We start from the raw sequence: 20560 nt of genomic DNA, 5'->3' as shown, positions 1-20560 counted from the left end.
AATGCAAAAAGAAGATGGGAGTGGAATGGAAGCATGGAGAAGAGGAGAATCGTGGGCTAAAACATCTCTGATTCAAAAACTTGGACTTTCTGAATGCAATTCATGTGCTCTGCCACTAAGCCACAGGCCACTGCACTGCAACATGAAATGCTGAAGGAAACTTTAAAACAGGCTTTCCTTCTAACAACGAGAACCAGTCTGCTTATCAAATTGAAAGTTATCTTGCATTTCCTTCAATACATCAAACTGATATCTATAGTGAACTTTGGTAGTATGCCAAATGTTAATCAAGTCACACGATTAGTCAAACAAAAAATTGTTTAGTCAGTGGTCAGTTCTACAAACAATTTAAAAGAAGTCTTTATGTGCAGCGGCATCGCTAAGGGTGTGGGGGTGTAGACAGCACCAGGTGACACACTCAGAGGAGGTGACACCCCTAATGGCAAAAATTATAAAATCCTGGTATATTGGAATAATAACATCATGTTATATCATTTGATGCAGAATTTCATGTAGAATGCAATGAAACAAACCGTGTTGAAGTATCTGTATTCTACCAAACGTTATGGCCAAAACCAGAAAAGGAAAACACAACTGTCTTATGTATTAAAACATAGATTTCTTTAACTTAAAACTGACCTATGAGACTGATTGTTTCGAGAGCCAATGAGGTATTATTATGACAAAGCATGGAACCGATAAGGTGTTAGTATGTGTCAGCTCTCATTTCCATGTGCCAGAGGTAACACTAGAACTCTCATTCAGTTGCGTGTGTGTCATCAAGTTGCCCACTAGTTGTTTGTTGGTTACGGATTTGTTGGGCGACCTGTACAGTTATATATTAAAATATATACATCAAGTTAATGGGGTGACACCAACCCTGGTGATGCCACTGCATTTAGACTGTGTGTACAATATTGTAATTTGTTCTGTATGGTCTGGTACAGGAGGAGGACCAACATGGGGGTGACACAATGAGCGATGCCTCTGTTTCTGTGAACTTTATTTCACCAGCACAAGAAGTCATAAAGGCAAAACATGCTGAAGGAGTGGAACCACAATTCAACGGTAGTGCACAGGCTTTGCAAGCAGGAAGTGCCAAGTTTAATCCAGGGCATCGTCCACTGAAAGGGCCTTTGATCTAGGGAAAGGCTAGTCACAGCAGGCAGTTCGGGGCTAGATCGACCAATGGTCAGATCATAGGCTCCAAGGATTCCATTTGTTCATGCACCTTTCAACATCATTGTACTCTTTAAAAACTAACCCTCTTAGGTGGAGTTTTGCCACACGTCTGGCAAGAATGGATAATTTTGGATGCATGTAGGTCAGTATCCCCAACCAAATACACAAGGATGGAAAAAAGCACAGAAGAACAACACATGGGAAAGTATTTCTGGCTCCTAGTGCAAGGCTTGCTGAGAACCTGGCAGGACATAAATAGAACGGCATTTAAATAGCTGCATCAGAATTTGCCTCCCTGGAGTCTACATGTATCCATAATCACAAGATCAGATGCAGCATCTTTCCACCACTCAGCTTATCTCTGGTATCTGACAAAACAAGACAATTCCTGCCTCTTCACCCCAAACAGACTGCTTTGACCAAAGACCCTGACTAAGGGCCCAATCCTATCCAATTTTCCAGCGTCGGTGCTGCTGTGCTAATAGGGTATGCACTGCTTCCTGTGTTGGGGAGGTACTCACAGAGGCCTCCTCAAGGTATAGGAACATTTGTTCCCTTATCTCAGGGCTGTATTGTGGCTGCACTGGTGCTGCAAAGTTTACGTGTCAGGGTTCACGTTGGTTCCTCTAAAAGAAGGGAGTAATATAATAATCTCAGGGTTCTCAATAAGATCCAAACAAAAGGGAACATGAAACACAGGATTTATTAAGATCCAATTAACAATTAAAATATTATAAATTCAATATGCAGGTAACAAAAGCACTACAAAATAAAGGAGGCTCCTGAACCTGCAGGACTCCCCCTCAGGCAAAACCCTTTTATGAACTTGCCAAGAAAAGCTGCAAAGAAAAGATTAAAAACCCTAACACAGTCAGAAATAGTTTCATTCACAGTCACCCAGCTACTCCTCCTCCAAATCCCATCCAACCAAGGAGGTAACAAAGTTCCCTTCTCCACAGGGTTTTATTTTCCATACTAATAAGCCCAATCCTTCTCACTTGGGTCCTTTACTCCTGAGGAAATGCAACCACTCTAATACCAATGAAGGAAAGTAAAGACCTACATGAAACAACAGTTTCATGATAGCGCAGCTGCAGTGCAGCCCCAAGCCAAGGGAACAAATGTTCCCTTACCTTGTGGAGGCCTCCATAGCTACCCTCCCACCACAAGATGCAGCGTACACCCCATTGGCACAACTACACCAGGGCTGGAAAGTTGGATGGGATTTGGCACCAAGTCATCTGAAACCAGTGGAACAAGTCACTTCCCATTATTTTCAATCAGAGTTAGACAGTGGAAGCTTGGCTGGAATGGGGACTACCATACTAATGTGAAATTCAAAAGATGATAGCTGCCTGCAAGTTGCTCCTCACCCTACTGAAATAAAATTGTTGTCTCTCTTCTGATAAGGCTGTACTCTCCAGAGTTATATACAGAGCTAGTGTAGCACAGTGGCAAATGCACCAAATCAGACATGACTTTAAACGCATCCTTGTGCTTCCATCCTGGAGTTGTTTTGCAAAAAGCAGCAGTGAACAGGTGAGGGACCTTGGTGTAGGGGAGAGCTGGGTTTAACCCATTCATCCTGTGGTGCAATCCCAATGAAAACTACCCTCTCCAAAGCTGGTTTGCTCCAGGAAGGAAGGTGCCAATGGGAAATTTTCCATTGTATCTTATAGTGTATGGTATGTCTTCAGGTTCCTCCTCCACACAAATGCAATAAAGTAAATTTTAAAAGTACCTTGCAATAATGCCTAAAATCTCAACAAAGTTAATGATATCCTCAGGGTAATCTTAAGACAGACCTAGCATACAGTTTTCTAAACCATAATGAAATTTCATTACCATGTGCCAGGGTATTGCTTTAACACAAACTAATAAGGATAGGCCCGTCTGCGTAAAAATATCCCTAAGGCATCTTTTAAAATTTTAATTTGGCAGCTGTCAACAAGTTTACTATGAAGTAGTTCACAGAAAAGCCTTGTAATTGGATCAAATGAGCTGTTTTCCAAAGTCAAGTAATTGATTTGGTAGAATTTAGCTCCATTCGCCCACGAAAAGCTAGTCTCATGAGCCTGTCTTCTGGCATACAGATTCACATAAACCAGTAATTGAATAAACACAGGCAGACTCTCATCTGCCCCTGGGGACTCCTAATACATACTTTTTGGAATAAAATCTAAGCACCATGGATGTAAACTGAAGACCTAAAGGCACAGTTGGAAAAAGTACAGCCCCAGAACCCCCAGTCTGTCTCACCTGCTGCATCCTCAGAGATTCCAACTCTCTCTCCAGCCTCGTGCGCAACCGAAGCTCCATCTGTTCTCGCTTCTCGTAGGCCGCCTGAAGCTGCGTCAGTGCCTGCTGAAGCTTCTCTACCTTCTCCACATGCGCCTGCTTCTTTCGCAGCTGAGGGCAGAACCGCATCAGGGGACATGATGTCATTAAAAGAGACACTGACAATGATGCAAAAGGGGCTTGCTTCACATTAGAGCTCGTGCTTCATGTACACAAAAGCCATTGCCCATTTTCAGATCTCAGGCATCAGGACCAAAAAGAGTGTCCAAGATACTAGAGATTTGTTGGCAGTCTGAGCAGTATCATAGCTAAGATGGGTCTGGGAGGGTACAGGGCCTTGGGTACCATACCTGAGGGGGTGTCAAGAGACCTCCCGGATGCAACTGGAAGTGCCTTCTGCGTTGCATTTGGGAGGTGTTCTGAGGCACACAGAGGCCATGCGCTGCCTCCCTGAGCCTCAGAAGGCCTTCTGGAAACCTCTGAAAGGCATGCCTGGTTTTTGGCAAAAATATAATCATATAGGCCTCCCAGCACCTCAGAAGGCCTCTGAAAGGTACTTCCAGTTTTTGCCAAAAACTGAAAAGTCTTTCAAAGACCTTATAATAATAATAATAATAATAATAATAATAATAATAATAATAATAAACTTTATTTTTATCCCGCCCTTCTCCCCAAAGGGACCCAGAAGTCCCTTTGAGACCCGGGGAGAAGTGTATGGGGGTGCCATGAACTTATGTGCCCCCAGGTGCCAGATGCACTAGCCACACCACTGAGTGTGAGATTTCAGTCTTTTGACTAGAGAGGATATGAGTTAGCTCCTTTGACCACAACACTGGGTATAAGATTTTTAAAAGACAAGTTTCTAGCCCTCATGTCTGAGATGGAAAGACTGGCAACTGGTGGGATTTTAATGGTCAGGATGAGTTCTACACCTCCCCACCTCTATACCACAGCTCACAGCCTCCAAGTTTGAGGCCTCAGCGAGGTATGCTTTGGTGGGCTCTTCTAATGTTTATGAAGGTTTACTTACTTGAGTAACATAGCACCATAAATCTCTTTTCCTGCTCTTGGCAGTTGCCTGACACTATTTTCACCTACCGATGTTCTCAACTCCAGCATACTGTGAGGAAAAAAGGCCCCATCTTTTCTTCCATAAAGGCTTGAAATAATGCTACACTGGGGGCATTTGGGGGGAAAATGGTGCCAGCCAGTGTAATGGTGAATGGGCCCAGTCTTTCTCAAGCGCAGGCAACAGCAGCAGGCCCTGCTGGATCCAGAAGCACTGGCAGCTGCCCAAGTGTGCCATGTACTGATTACAGGTCTGCCATAGTGACTGTTTTCTATGCCATTCATACCCAACATTTCTGCCCATTTATCAGCATTCCATTTCTCTAGCATCAGCAGAATTATCCTCCTCTTCAGTGACTTCTTGGACCACTGACAGAAGTCATTTAAAGAGACAGGCCATTTAAATAAGCTCCAATCTGTAATGTATGTATCTTTGCATTGCAAAGGTGGAAGAGAGCTGTCACTGGATTTTTCAAAAGAATATCTAACCCGAGGTTCTCACAAACCTTAATGGGTGCACTGGGCGTCATGACCTGACCCTCAGGCCTCTCCAATAGCAATGATTTCAAATCAGAACCATCTACCCCAGAAATCTCAGCTCCACCAGGCAACAAGGGGAACTGGAATACGCTGCTAGACCCTGAACCTAAAACCAGCTAAAATCGATTAACCAATCACTACAGGTCATTCCATCCCCTAGATGTCCCCACCACCATTGGGGAAGGCAACAAGCACAGTTTGATGTTTATTAATGGTGCCACAATGAATTAGCAGCATTTTGGCATAGGCGCTCGGTATCTAATTGGTTCATGCTAGTCATGCACTTCCCATGATGAAAACTATTCGGGAGCTGATCCAAACTAAGGATACTTATTTGGAAGTAAGGGACAAACTTAGACATGAAATTAATCATTCCATTAGCCCTAGCATGATTTCTTTTTCTTATATAAATGATACAAGGGGGAGGCATGATCTGATCTGAGACCACGGTGAGGGGGGATAGCCCTACCCCCTACTGCAGTCCTCATCTCAGTCAAGCCCGCTGCATATTAAGAACATAAGAAGAGCCCTGCTGGATTGGGACAAAGGCCCATCTAGTCCAGCTTCCTGTATCTCACAGTGGCCCACCAAATGCTTCAGGCAGCACACAAGACAGCAAGATACAACCTGCGTCCTCCCCTGCATTTGGCATTCTGAGGTAGCCTACTTCTAGAATCAGGAGCTTACACATACCTATTATGACATGTAACTCGTGATGGACTTTTCCTCCAAAAATTTGTCCAATCCCCTCTTAAAGGCATCTAGGCAAGATGCCATCACCACTTCCTGGGGCAAGGAGTTCCACAGACTAATTACAAGCCGGGTAAAGAAATATTTTCTTTGGTCTGTCCTAACTCTCCCAACTCTTAAATTTAGCAGATGTCTCCTGATTCTGATATTATGAGAGAGGAAAAAGAGCATCTCTATCCACCCTGTTGATCACCTGCATAATTTTGTATGTCCCAATCATGTCCCCCCTTTACTAGACTGAAGAGCCCCAAACACTGTATACTTCCTCATAAGGAGGTGCCCCAGCCCAGTAATCATTTTAGTTGCTCTCTTCTGCACCTTTTCCACTTCCACTATAGTTGCACAAGAAAAAGGCTCCCACTGGCTACTATGACCGCTTTTATTACTTGCATAAATAGCACAAGTGGGCAAGGGGGACAACCTAGATCAGGAATGTAGTGGGGGCAGGATTAAGACCACCTATCACCTCCATAGTTCCCATCCAGAGTAACATCACATCTGATTTATCCTTAAGCCCCACTGAACTCTGTGGAGCTTCTGAGAAAACATGGTCGGAGCAGCTGCAGACATGAATACTACCATGCGAGTGTGTGAGACAGAACGGTTAAATTGAGGCAAAAGGATGCTACAGTCTCACCTCCTCTTCTAGTTTGATGATTTTGGCCTGTGCGCTGTTCAGAGCCTGGTCCAGGATTTCAGTGTGCCTTCGCTGTTCCTCATTGGTCAAGCGCATGGCTGTTAGGTCCATTTCCAGTTTCTCTTTCTCCTTCAAGTGTTCTTTGTCTGAAAGAGAGACAGAAGACAAGGTCAGGTGCATCAGAGCAATTCACAAAATTAGGCCACATTCCAGAGGTAACTTGAGAAGTATTTTCATGGTCTTATAGTAGCTGATTGTCATAGTGCAGGTTAGAAGTTCTAAACATTTCTTGCAGTGAGGTCTGCTATTCCAACATGTTTGTTATTTTCAGCACACCACATTTCCAACTTTACAGCCAGCCTCAAGGGAGGACACTTGTAAGTCTTTCGGATTACAGTTCAGCTGCTACATCTGGTCACAATCCAATGAGACTATGTGCACGCATAAGGGCGAACCCCACACAGGCAGCCAGAGGTTTCTTTAACATTTTCACGCAGCTGCTTGCATTACTGATGAGGCAAGCTGTTTTTCAGTTTCAATTTGAAAACTTATTTTGAAAAAATGTTTTGCGTGCTTCTTCAGTGTGTAGTAGAAACTTCACACACACTTCCAGCTCTTCAGCATTTCACTGTAATTTTAATTGTGAACTTGGGGACCACTTAAAAATGCAGAGGATTTGTATTTATTTATTAATGAATTATTCTGAATCCCAACCTTCCTTTTTGGTATTCAGAAATATGTAATTGGTCTCCTCCCACCACTATATCCTTCACAACAACTCTGCAAAGTAGGTTAGAGAGACAGTGACTAGCACAGTGAATTTCATAACTGAATGGGTATGTTTGTGTTTTGAGCCTAGTTTTTCTTGGTCCAGCTCTGACACTCCACCTGTTTACACCAGCCTAGCTCTTAAAATATAAAAACTGCTGATATGGGTTATTGCTCTTTTCTACCAGCTGTTGATTCTGAAGATGCTTTGCTAGTACCAACATCCTTCTTCAGTGAATACAGCTATTCTTTATTTAGCCTTGCACCATTCAAGTGAGCTTTGCTGTGAGTCATCCAAACATAGAGGAATCTGCATAGCTTCAGCTGTTGCCAAACATTCCTGAATAACTCTCAAGCCCAGGAATGCGCAATGGGTTACTAGATATACCTTTGCCTGCTCATTCAGCAACAGGCAGTATGAGGTTGGCTGCTTGTAGACTTCCTGACCTTGACAAATGGAAAGACCCCTCAACAGGATCAGGGGGATGAATCACAGAGCCTCAGAGTTCAAAGCAAGGATAATCCAGTCTGCAGTGAGGTTATCCTTGCTATTATCCTTGCTATCCCGGTTCCTTGCTATTATTAATAATAAGAATATTTATATACCACTCTTCAACAAAAGTTCACAAAGTGGAGAAAATCAAATAACTAACAGCCCAATCCTATCCACGTCTAACTCAGAAGTAAGTCCCATTATAGTCAATGGGGCTTACTCCCAGGAAAGTGTGGTTAGGATTGGGCTGCAAGTGTCTCCCTATCCCAAAAGGGCTCACAATCTAAAAAGATGAATAGCCCTTTTGGTGCAGGTACACCAGCAACAGCTGCTTGAAAAGACACTGTGCTGGGGTGAATTGGGACAGTTCTTCTCCTGCTAATATAAGAGGAGCACCACTTGGAAAAGTGCCTCTTTGTGCAGTCAGCAGAGTGGTCAAACCTCTCCATGTGCTCCTCCAAACCCCACCACAATTGCCCCAACTTTATAGTTTTGTGGGGTTTTTTTTTATTTCTTTGCAAGGAGCGTTCATGAGCTAAGTGCAATGGCCACATTTCCTTGTGACATAACACAGGCTCACAGACTTAAACATGGCCTCTTCTTAACTTTCATTCTGTTTTGCAAAGACATAACAAAAATAATTCCATAGAAACATCTTGTGAGAGCACTGTAAATAAATTTTCCATGCAACAAGGGGACAGGAAGTTTTCCTGGTGCTTTCATCTGTAATATAATTTTGCCAAACAAGACAAATCAAAATCTAATTTAGTTGAGATTTATGGCTTTGTGTCCCAACCTGTTATCCTAACAAGGGCTGCTCTGAAAGCATCAACTATCAGATAAAAGCAAGGAGAAAGCATTTAGCCAGGGGTGTCAGGCAGAATATCAAAGTTGCACGGCCCCTAACCAGAAGCAGCCCAATGATGGTGTCTGCAGAGCCCTTCTCAGGAGGAAGCAATGAGTTGAACTGGATCAGCAACAGCAGCCTTGCAAAATGAGTCTGCAAATATTATGAGTGACAAACATGTTCACTGTCCCACCTGTGTTAATCACTTGCCTCTGAGGAAAGGCCCAATCCTATCCAACTTTCCAGCACTCAAGCAGCTGTTCCAACAGGGCGTGTGCTGCATCCTGTAATGGGGAGGCAGCCACAGAAGCTGGGGTAGTCGCGCTTGTTCCCTTACCTTGGGGCTGCATTGAGGCTGCACTGGAGCAGGAAAGTTGGATATAATTGGGCCCGAACAGTCTTCAAAATGGCACCAATATCCCAGAGAGGCCAGTAAGATTTATCTAGAGTGGTGCCATCCTGCACAAGGTGGGACTACCCCTTGAGGTACATTACTAGCTACTCTCAAGGCACTTCTCCATTCAGGGGAGGAAAAAGAGGAGTTAAATATATAGGCAGCAAAAAGGGGTATGGGTTTGGTGATGCTTCAGGGGGTGGGGGCAAACTGTGGAGTAAAACTTACTCTACATACAATGACAGTACTGTGCTCCTCTCAGTGGATATAATTTTTTTACCAAAACCTACTCTGTGCACTCTTAAGACATGACGTGGTATTGTGCAGAAGGGGCTTCTGGGGGGGAAATGGAAGCTACCAGATGGCAGTGAAGAAAACCAAAAGGGAATAAGGAGTTTCAGTCCCCCTTTTGCCTCCACAACCACAATAAATTCGGCTACCTTGAGAACTTTCAGCCCAGTTTCATCCACTTCATCTACAGTTCCATCCAATTCCATCTATAGTCAAAAGAGTGACTGTAAAGATGGAACACACACAACCCAACCATAGGTATCTGAGTATAAATAAAAATGACCCACTTGAACACCTCTTTCTATTTCTGGAAATACTTTAGCTCCTATTTCTAGCATTTTGCTGCCTGACCTAGATGGGCTAATCATGCCGAACATCCTTGCCATTTTATATTATCCTGTCCTGAGGAACTATATTTGCTTGATGCTGCAGGTTGTTGGTTGCAACGTGGCTGAGAGAAGGGCAAGTTTTTGCATCAGTAATTTTAGTGGTGTGTATACAGAAGCATTTATTTTGCAAGAGGAAGGGCTGGGACCCAGCAGTTATGCCGGATCCCAACCCCCCATTCTCAAGCAGCACAGAGTGCCTTCAAGTCACTCCGCTCTCCTCAGACTTGTGCCACCTCAGGAGGTGGCGCAAGTCCAAGGAGACCCATTGAGGCCAGGGTGGCTTACCTCTGGCTGAGCCACTTTGGGCACCTATCCTGCATTGGATACAGCGCAAGCCTCTTGGCTTGCCTGTTCCAGAGCAAGATAGGATTGTGCCCTAAGTCAGTTAAGGGCTCAGTCAACCTCCTGTTTTCAAAGGGCGCCAAGCAGAGAAGTTGCCAAGCACCTGGCAAATCACAAGGGAAGAGCCACAGCTCAGTGACTGTGGCATAGCAGTGGTATAGCACATGTTTTGAATGCACTAGGCCCCAGGTCGAATCTCTGACATTTCTAAGTAGCAAAGCAGGGAAAAGCCTATGCCTGAAACTCTGGAGGTCTGCTTTAAGTCAGAGTAGACAACACTGAACCAGATGAATTGACTAAGTAGTAAACAGCTTCATAACAGCGTGTCATAAAGTTGTAGACAGACCTCTTCAAGAACAAGCAAATATTTCTTCAAAGCTGCCCAGAGGTGGTACATGTACCCATATCTCTCCAGATCTAGTCCTGCAACCTAAGCTTCTTTAATTGGAAAGAACAAAAATTGAACTAGGGACACTTCATACCAGCTCCACAGAAGTTGTGCTCCAGCCCGCCAACAGCTTAGTTCTTTTCCATACTAATGTTTCTTCACCTGAGGGGGCTGAGTGATGATTTCAGGGACTAGTATAATTCACTCCACCCATACAGCCCAGGATAGACAAGAGGAAGTGCTTCTTCACAGAATGCATAATTATAGAATTTTCACAGCCACAAAATGTAGGTATGACTTCTACCTTCAGAGAATTGGGCCACTTCATGGAGAATAGATCTCTTAATGGTGTTCTGTCTCTACTAGATCTCTGAATACAAAATGCAGCTGGAGACAAAGGACAGCTGTTGCATTGATTCACTGCTCCTGAGTTTTTGCAGCTAGCCACTGCTGGAAGACAAACCCAGCCTGACTCAGCAGATCAATTCTTGAATTGCTCATTTAGATATTGCCAAAGCGGCATGGAAAAAAAGCCCCTGAGAAGCAGCTTTCTCAGTGCTATGGTAACATATGAACTGGCCTTTTGAAGGTCAACTCACACTCCTAAAATAAGGAGTTATTTTCTCCCTTTTCTTTGCACCTCTATGAATTCAGAATTATCTCAGAATTAACAGACAAATTTCATCTCCCCGGGAGGCCTGGCTCTCTTGAGACTTTCTCCTGACTTCAAAATATTTCTACGAAGTGTTCCCATATTTCTATCTCCCATTAACTCCAACCAAATAGCCCAAGTGTAGTGCAAAACAAGTCTGCAGGCACCAGCATTCAACTGCAAAAATCCTCAAAAATGAAGTACAAACTTCTCCACGCTTGAAGAAACCACAAACACACACACAATCTCCAATGTACATTAGGCGTAAAACTCACTCTGAGAGGCATAGAGACCCTCTGTTGCCTTATCTTCAAGTCCATCGAACTCTCTGCTGGCTAACTGCCTGTTGGCAGACTCCAATCGCTCTACACAGAAACAGGAAATAGTTTAAGCATAAATATCTGTATGTGAAACTGAAGGCAAACCTCAGAAAATGAGTTGCACACCGACAGCTGCAATATAAAAAGAACTTCAGATGAGAGATAAAGTTGAAGGAGATCAACAGTGAATAACAGAACATACCAAAGGACAGGATAGGAATGGTCAACACCTGAATGGGGGGACAACGACAACTCTATGCTGTAGACACTGAACAGGAGACCCTCCTTACATTTCACTGCTCTATCAGATCTCCTTGAACATGGTCAGATGCTATAACAAAGCTGGCACCATCTAGCTAGCAAATCTTCTCATTATGGAGTGCATGCATCAACTTGCTTAAGTCTAGAGCTGCAACATTTAAAATGTGGACTTTTTCTGTCCTCTACAACTTAAAAAAAAAAATCTTTCTCCTTATGACAGAAATTGTGAGAAAACATTTGCCACACTTTAATTACTCTTTGTTAGAACCACAAGGGTAAAATTGCATTAGGGGCTGAACTAGCCCATGGACTAGCTGTGTTTTATAAGAATGAATGTTATATTCTGAGGACCTAATCCTATCCAATTTTCTACCGGTGCTTTTCAACCTCTTCATAAATGACCTGGAGACAGGGTTGAGCAGTGAAGTGGCTACGTTTGCAGACGACACCAAACTTTTCCGAGTGGTAAAGACCAGAAGTGATTGTGAGGAGTTCCAGAAGGATCTCTCCAAACTGGCAGAATGGGCAGCAAAATGGCAGATGCGCTTCAATGTCAGTAAGTGTAAAGTCATGCACATTGGGGCAAAAAATCAAAACTTTAGATATAGGCTGATGGGTTCTGAGCTGTCTGTGACAGATCAGGAGAGAGATCTTGGGGTGGTGGTGGACAGGTCGATGAAAGTGTCGACCCAATGTGCGGCGGCAGTGAAGAAGGCCAATTCTATGCTTGGGATCATTAGGAAGGGTATTGAGAACAAAACGGTTAGTATTATAATGCCGTTGTACAAATCTATGGTAAGGCCACACCTGGAGTATTGTGTCCAGTTCTGGTCACCGCATCTCAAAAAAGACAGAGTGGAAATGGAAAAGGTGCAAAAGAGAGCGACTAAGATGATTACGGGGCTGGGGCACCTTCCTTATGAGGAAAGGCTATGGCGTTTGGGCCTCTTCAGCCTAGAAAAGAGACGCTCGAGGGGGGACATGATTGAGACATACAAAATTATGCAGGGGATGGACAGAGTGGATAGGGAGATGCTCTTTACACTCTCACATAATACCAGAACCAGGGGACATCCACTAAAATTGAGTGTTGGGCGGGTTAGGACAGACAAAAGAAAATATTTCTTTACTCAGCGCGTGGTCGGTCTGTGGAGCTCCTTGCCACAGGATGTGGTGCTGGCGTCTAGCCTAGACGCCTTTAAAAGGGGATTGGATGAGTTTCTGGAGGAAAAATCCATTATGGGGTACAAGCCATGATGTGTATGCGCAACCTCCTGATTTTAGGAATGGGTTAAGTCAGAATGCCAGATGTAGGGGAGAGCACCAGGATGAGGTCTCTTGTTATCTGGTGTGCTCCCTGGGGCATTTGGTGGGCCGCTGTGAGATACAGGAAGCTGGACTAGATGGGCCTATGGCCTGATCCAGTGGGGCTGTTCTTATGTTCTTATGGTCTTATGTTCTTATGTTCCAGCACCAGTGCAGCCATGCCAACAGGGCATAATAAACAACAACAACAACAACAACAAACCAGGTATTTATATACCGCCTTTCTGGTCATCAGATTACTCTCTGACTTTATTCAATGTGGTTTACATAGGCAGGAGTTTCTAAATCCCTCAAGGGGATTTTTACAATCATAGAGGTTCTCTCTTTCAAGAACCAACAACATTTCAAAATGGATCTTCCTAGTTTGGTCTCACTTCTGGCCTCCAGTTCTCCCAGGCAGGCTGACAAGCGGCTCCATCTCTCACATGGAGGGCAGCCAAGACACTTCTTGCTCACACCAAGAGCAGGTGGAAACACTCAGCTGGGCTTGTTAGCTGCTTCAAGTTCTCGCCATTCTCAGCCGTTCAGGGAGCTGCCACTGTCCTCGAACTGACGACCTTCTGATGTTATCTTCGGGCTAACGGAGGTTCTACCCTCTAGACCAGACCTCCTGCCCATGTGCTGCATCCTGCAGAGAGGGGGCAATCATGGAGGCTTTCTCCAGGTAAGGGAACATTTGTTCCCTTTCCTCAAGGCTGCATTGTTGCTGCACTGGCACTGGAAAGTTGGATAGGATTGGGCCCTCAGTTGGCTACCTGATAACAGCATTCCAGAGTAAATGGAACATAAAGCCAAAAAACCCCAGAAGATCAACTGGTATAACACAGGACTGAAAGATTTCATGCAGCTGCATGTGCTTGGAATCCCACAACTCCAATTGTGTTAGTTAAGTTAGTTAGTTAAGTTAGTTAAGAATCCCACAACCCCAAGGTTTCCACTGATGATACTGAGAAATCACAATTTTTCAACACATTGATGAAATTCTGTAAAATTTTGAAAATGTAATTTACGGTTTCCAGGAGAGCTTGATGCATTACAACAGGTTTAACCTTGCTGATAATAAAACCACTATCCCTGTGCCAATGTGGTCTGAGGATACAGCAAACAGGTGGTGCTGTGGTTAGCCAAACACTGGAAAACCTATACCCAATATGACCTGCTATCCCCCCCCCCCAATTGATAATTGCAATGTTCATTGAGCATTACTCCCTGCTTCTGATGTCTTCTTCTTCACGGATAATATTATTATTAATAGTAATAATATTGTTATCACAATAAATAAGAATATTCATATATACTGCTTTTCAACAAAAGAAGTAGTTAAGAACAGAAGAACAGCCCCACTGGATCAGGCCATAGGCCCATCTAGTCCAGCTTCCTGTATCTCACAGCGGCCCACCAAATGCCCCAGGGAGCACACCAGATAACAAGAGACCTGCAAGGCATTCTGGGAATTGTAGTTAAGAACATAAGAACAGCCCCACTGGATCAGGCCATAGGCCCATCTAGTCCAGCTTCCTGTATCTCACAGCGGCCTACCAAATGCCCCAAGGAGCACACCAGATAACAAGAGACCTGCATCCTGGTGCCCTCCCTTGCATCTGACATAGCCCATTTCTAAAATCAGGAGGTTGCACATACGCATCATGGCTTGTAACCCGTGATGGATTTTTCCTCCAGAAACTTGTCCAATCCCATTTCAAAGCCATCCAGGTCAGATGCCGTCACCACATCCTATGGCAAGGAGTTCCACAGACCTAACACACGCTGAGTAAAGAAATATTTTCTTTTGTCTGTCCTAACCCTCCCAACACTCAATTTGAGTGGATGTCCCCTGGTTCTGGTGTTACGTGAGAGTGTAAAGAGCATCTCTCCATCCACTTTATCCTTCCCATGCATAATTTTGTATGTCTCAATCATGCCCCCCCTCAGGCGTCTCTTTTCTAGGCTGAAGAGGCCCAAAAGTAGTTTATATGGGAAAATGAATCAATAAATTATAATTCTTTTCAACAAAAATTTACAAAGGGCTAACATAGCAAAACAAAGAGGATTTTCTGCCCCCAACGCGTTCAGAAACTAAAAAAGATGCAAAAGAGACATCAGTAAATAGTCCCTGGGAGGGAACTGATGCTCCCCCCTGCTACATATAAGATAGCCACCACTTACAAGGTATCTCTTAGTCCAAATAAGGGCTATGTAGGTACACACTGCACACCATTTTATTTTTCATTTAAATGCATATTGCATACATGTCACCCTTTTTTTAAAAAAAAAAAACTTAATGCAGCACACTCAACCTTGGAGGGTTCAATTTTCTTCAGAAGGTAGGTAAGGGAGGGGGTAAGTACAATTCTGAACCAGTCTCAGAAAATCCTGTTGGTGGCGTTGCCCACAACTGTAAAAGTCATGATGGAAAACAGTTCAGTTTCTGACACGGCAATCTGGAGATTGATTGTTTAAGAGAGTGTTGGTCAGAGAGTTAGCAATAAAGCACAGGATACTTATGAGTGTAGGAACTGTGTTTTCTTTATCAGGACCAAAGTCACAATCTACCTGCTGCCTGCCTCTAGTTTAGGAGCAAGATACAAACAACCTGAGAAACTAAAGGATGCTTTGTTAAAGCACATACCACGTAAGTCCCTGTTGAAATCATGAAGTCTCCTGATTTCACCTTCAAGTTTGTTTCGCATTGCCTTGTCTAGGGACTCTCTCTTGGTAGTAGTTTTCACAAGATCCTCATATGCTTCTGAAATCCTCTGAATTTCTATTTCAAACTGGAGAGAGAGAGAGAGAGAGAGAGAGAGAGACTTTCCATTAACAACTCAGCGGGGATGCCTGTCAGTCTGTGGTTGGCTTGAAGCTTTTGAAAGAGAGTTTTGTGTGGTGGCCAAAAGGGCTGCCAGCTTTCCCACTAGCATGATTTTGAAGGAAGTCTCTCCTACAATGATGCCAAAGTGGAACTCCTTCACAGGCATTCAAAACCCTGCAGCTGCAGTAAACCATGAGCTCCACATCTACCTTGGAAGCGCAGGGCTATACCAAGGTCTCTGTCTTGGATATATGAATACAGGAAGTTGCCTGGTTTCAAGTCAGACCACTGGTTCATCTAGTTGGCGTAACTAAGATATCTGGCACCTGGGGGCACAAAAACCTTTTAGCATCTTCCATACACCCAGGGCTTTTTTTCTAATGGAACGTGGGGGGACGGAGTTCTGGCACCTTTTTGCAGGGGCCCCTCCCCTTCAGAGGCATTCCAGGAGGGGGGGAGCAAAACAGAGGCAGAGTAGACAGGCACAGGATTGGACTCTAAGGCTGCCATCCTATCCACAGTAAGCCCCATTCACTAAAGTGGACTTCTGAGTAGACATGCATAGGATTGGGCTCTTAGGCTGCAATCCTAGGCACTTTCCTGGGAGTAAGCTCCATTGACTAGAACAAGACTTACTTCAGACATACCTAGGACTGGGCTCTTAATCCTGGCAGAGATATACATCTGCACCCGTTTTCACATGCTAAGGGCAGGTGAAATAATAATAATAATAATAAAACTTTATTTTTATCCCGCCCTTCTCCCAAAAAGGGACCCAGGGCGGCTAACAACATATAAAACAGATTAAAACATAATTTCACAGACAAAAACATATTAAAAAACACATTAGCAGAACCCTTAAAAACAGTAGTCAGAAGAGTCAGAATAAAAGAGCATAAAACAGCAGTTCTTAGAGGAATCGGGCCTGTAAAAAAGCAACTAAAAGATATATTAAAGATGTTAAAAAGGCCAGAACGTCAGAAGGCTTGGTTAAACAACAAGGTCTTCAGGCCTCGCCGAAAGGACTCAAGAGAGGGAGCCATTCTCAAGTCAAGGGGAAGGGAGTTCCACAACGTTGGTGCCACTACTATGAAGGCCCTATTTCTTGCCGCCGCCCCACGTACCTCCTTAGGCGGCGGCACTTGTAAAAAGGCCTTCTCTGATGACCTGAGAGGACGAGCCGGATTGTACGGGAGTAGGCGATCTCTAAGATAACCTGGCCCAGAGCAGTATAGGGCTTTAAAGGTCAAAACCAGCACCTTGAATTGGGCCCGGAAACGAATGGGCAGCCAATGTAGCCCCCGGAGAAGCGGGCTGACAGAGTCAAACCGCCTAGCTCCAGTGACCACACGGGCCGCCGCATTCTGCACTAATTGCAGTTTCCGAACCGTCTTCAGGGGCAGCCTCACATAAAGCGTGTTACAATAATCTAACCTCGATGTCACCGTAGCATGGATCACCGTGGCCAGGTCTGCACGATCCAAGTACGGATGCAGCTGGTGCACCAGCCGAAGCTGAGCAAAGGCCCCCCTAGCCACAGCCGCCACCTGGGAATCCAGGAGCAGCTGCGAGTCCAGGTGGACCCCCAAGCTGCGGACCTGCTCCTTCAGAGGGAGTGCAACCCCATTCAGAGCAAGCTGATAATCCAGCACCTGCATCGAGGATTTCCGAACCAGGAGAGCCTCTGTCTTATCCGGATTTAATTTCAGCTTGTTAGCCCCCATCCAGATCCTCACTGCTTCCAGACAGCGCTCCAGGCCCTCAACCGCCACCCTGGAGTCTGGAGGAAAGGAAAGATAAAGCTGGGTGTCATCAGCATATTGATGACACCCCACTCCAAACCCCCGGATGACCTCTCCCAGCGGTTTCATGTAGATATTAAATAGCATGGGGGACAGAATTGAGCCCTGCGGCACCCCGCACCTCAAGGGCCAGGGTGTCGAACAGGCATCCCCCAGCACCACCATCTGGGACCGACCTTCCAAGTAGGAGCGGAACCACCGCAAAACAGTGCCTCCAACTCCCAACTTGGCCAATCGGCCCAGAAGGATACCATGGTCGATGGTATCGAAAGCCGCCGAGAGGTCCAGCAGGACCAACAGGGACGTACTCCCCCTGTCCAGTCCCCGGCGTAGGTCATCCACCAAGGCGACCAAGGCAGTTTCCGTCCCAAAGCCCGGCCTGAAACCAGATTGAAAAGGATCCAGATAATCCGCTTCATCCAAGACCCTCTGGAGTTGGGCCGCCACCACCCGCTCAATTACCTTGCCCAGAAACGGGATGTTGGAGACTGGCCGATAGTTGTTCAACACATTGGAATCCAGGGAGGGCTTCTTCAGGAGGGGGCGAACCACTGCCCGCTTCAAAGCAAGCGGCAGTGTCCCCTCCCCCAAAGAAGAGTTGACCACCCTCCCCGTCCACTTAGCCAGTCCCCCCCGGGCAGCTCTTATCAGCCAAGCTGGGCAAGGGTCAAACAGGCAGGCAGACGGCCTCACACTCCAAAGGAGTCTGTCCACATCCTCAGGCTGCACAAGCTGAAAAGAATCCCACAACACTGGACAAGCAGTTGCCAGGGGGACATCATCAGACATTGTCAATGTGGCATCCAAGTCGTAACGAATGCGATCGATTTTATCTGCAAAATGTTGCGCAAACACGTCACAGCAGCTGACCGTGTATTCCTCCTGGTCCACTGGCGGGGCCCGATGGAGGAGGCCCCGCACCACATGGAACAGCTCTGCCGGACGGCTATCAGAAGACGCAATGGTAGCAGAGAAGAATGATTTCTTCGCTGCTACCACCGCCATGGAGTAGGCTCTGTAATGAGCTCTACTCCGTGTCCGTAAAGGAGATTCTACATGTGTACAACATGCTGTCCAGCCTTGCCAGAGATCTTCCTCGTCCTTTCCCCACAAGCATGTCCTCCGCCAGCCAGCGTTTGCAGCTCCTCTCCAGCAATGCAAAGCAGCTGCTCAGGGCAGCAGAGAACATACAATTGCATGCCAAGCACCTTCCCAAAGACACAGAGTATTCTGATACCTGAATTAAACCATATTTAATAGCTTGTTTGCAAAAATAGCTGTTTCTATGCGCACCTAAGGACCCCTCTCATGTAAGAATTTCTTTTTTGTTCTTACTCCCACAGTTGCTTAGAGTAATTTTACTACATGGAACTCATGTAAGCCATTTTTTGGAATCCATTCACTGCTTCCTCTCCTCAAAGTAGTGCCACACTACATACTACACACTACAAGTGCACCTGTACAGTATTTTTCCCCATGTGTAGAAAAAGTAGCTAGAGGGAAGGGGATGTGGAGATTGACAGCCCAATCCTATGCATGTCTACTCAGAAGTTCATCTTTAGGGGGGAAGCACATAAAAAATATTTTATTTCTCCAATAAAAAATGGTTTATAAATAAATAAATAAATAAATAAATAAATAAATAAATAAATAAAAGATTAACAAGTCGTGAGTTCCTGCACCTTTTTTTCACAAAAAAAGCACTGCATACACCCATAACACCCCCCAAACAATTTTTAACACCCCTCCATACACTGGGTACCTTCTGAGGCCCTGAGTACCATAACTTGAGTGGGTATCTTAGAATCCTCCAAAAGACCTCTAAAAAACCCCCTTGCTACACCACTGGTACAGTGTACAGATTCTACACCAGTGGTTCCCAAACTAGTGGGTCACGACCCAACAGCCAGGGAAGCATTTGTCCCTGGCCCCTTAAGGGATGGGGTGGGAGATGGCAGCAACATGATCCTCAGGATCGTGCTGCTGCCAGGGACAGAAGGGCATTTTTTAAACTTACCAAACTCAGTGCCATCTTCCGGGGCATGTGAGGGAGCCCTGCAGATGTCTCTGCAGTCTCCCCAAGCCTCAGAAAGAGTAAAACTTGCAATCAGAACCCATTTCTGGTTTTGCAATTGAATACTGGAAGTGGGTGCCAATCACAATTCTTACTTATTATGAGGCTTGGGGAGCCCTGTAGAAGTGTTCACAGAGCTTCCCACATCCCCAGAGGCTGGCATTGGGTTCAGTAAGTAAACCCGCCCTTCTGTACCTGGCAGCAGCACGAACCTGGAGATCACATTGCTGCCATCCCCCTAGACATGCAAAGACTTCTGAGTAGAAGTTTGAGAACCATTGCTCTATACCAGTGGTTCCCAAACTGGTGGGTCGCAAATCACCAGTGAAATAGTAGTGAAACCACCACTACTGAAAATGGGCCATTCTCCCTTAAGGAGAGTGGCCCAGGAATGGGTCTTCAATGGCACTGCAGTGATCATGGTGCCGCGGGGGCCTAGGGACATTGTAACATACCTGGGGACGTCCTGCAGCCTCCTGGAGAGCCTTGGAGGCTTGCAACCTCTTCTGTGACCATCTACATGGTTGCACTGAGCTCCAATCTGTGATCGCAAACCAGATGTAAGCTCTGATACAAGACTGAAGCTCCGTACGGCTGTGTGGAGGGTCACAGAGGGGGCTGCAAGCCTCCAGGACCCTTCAGGAGGCTGCAGGATGCCCCCAGGTACGCTATAATGTCCCTGGGTCCCTGTAGCACAGCAGTTGTTATGGCACTATGGGGGCCACACACACACACACACAAACACACACACACACACACACACCCTGCTCCCACAAAAACTTACAGCTGTCCCACAGTCTGTGTAAGACTTTGGGAACCACTGGTCTATACTAACTTACAGCCACTTCCAAGGATTTCAGACATGGGTCATTCATAGCCCTACCTGAAGAGGCCAGGGAATGAACCTGAGACTTTCATGTGTTCCAGTC

At 45.3% G+C, this 20560-nt stretch overlaps 1 protein-coding gene across 1 annotated transcript in view; it reads right to left on the bottom strand.

Annotated features, from left to right (window-relative positions):
* AMOTL1 (angiomotin like 1) overlaps positions 1-20560 on the bottom strand; it is a 73611-nt gene that overhangs the window by 22493 nt on the left and 30558 nt on the right. Inside the window, exons 5-8 of the mRNA XM_066620731.1 lie at positions 15576-15720; positions 11315-11404; positions 6476-6621; positions 3442-3591 (exon numbers count right to left, since the gene is read on the bottom strand). Coding sequence (XP_066476828.1) covers positions 3442-3591; positions 6476-6621; positions 11315-11404; positions 15576-15720 — 531 coding nt within the window. The remainder of the gene's footprint in view (positions 1-3441; positions 3592-6475; positions 6622-11314; positions 11405-15575; positions 15721-20560) is intronic.

The sequence above is a fragment of the Tiliqua scincoides genome, chromosome 3, assembly GCF_035046505.1.
Source record: "Tiliqua scincoides isolate rTilSci1 chromosome 3, rTilSci1.hap2, whole genome shotgun sequence".
Lineage (NCBI taxonomy): Eukaryota > Metazoa > Chordata > Lepidosauria > Squamata > Scincidae > Tiliqua > Tiliqua scincoides.
This window is presented reverse-complemented; position numbering and strand designations above follow the sequence as displayed.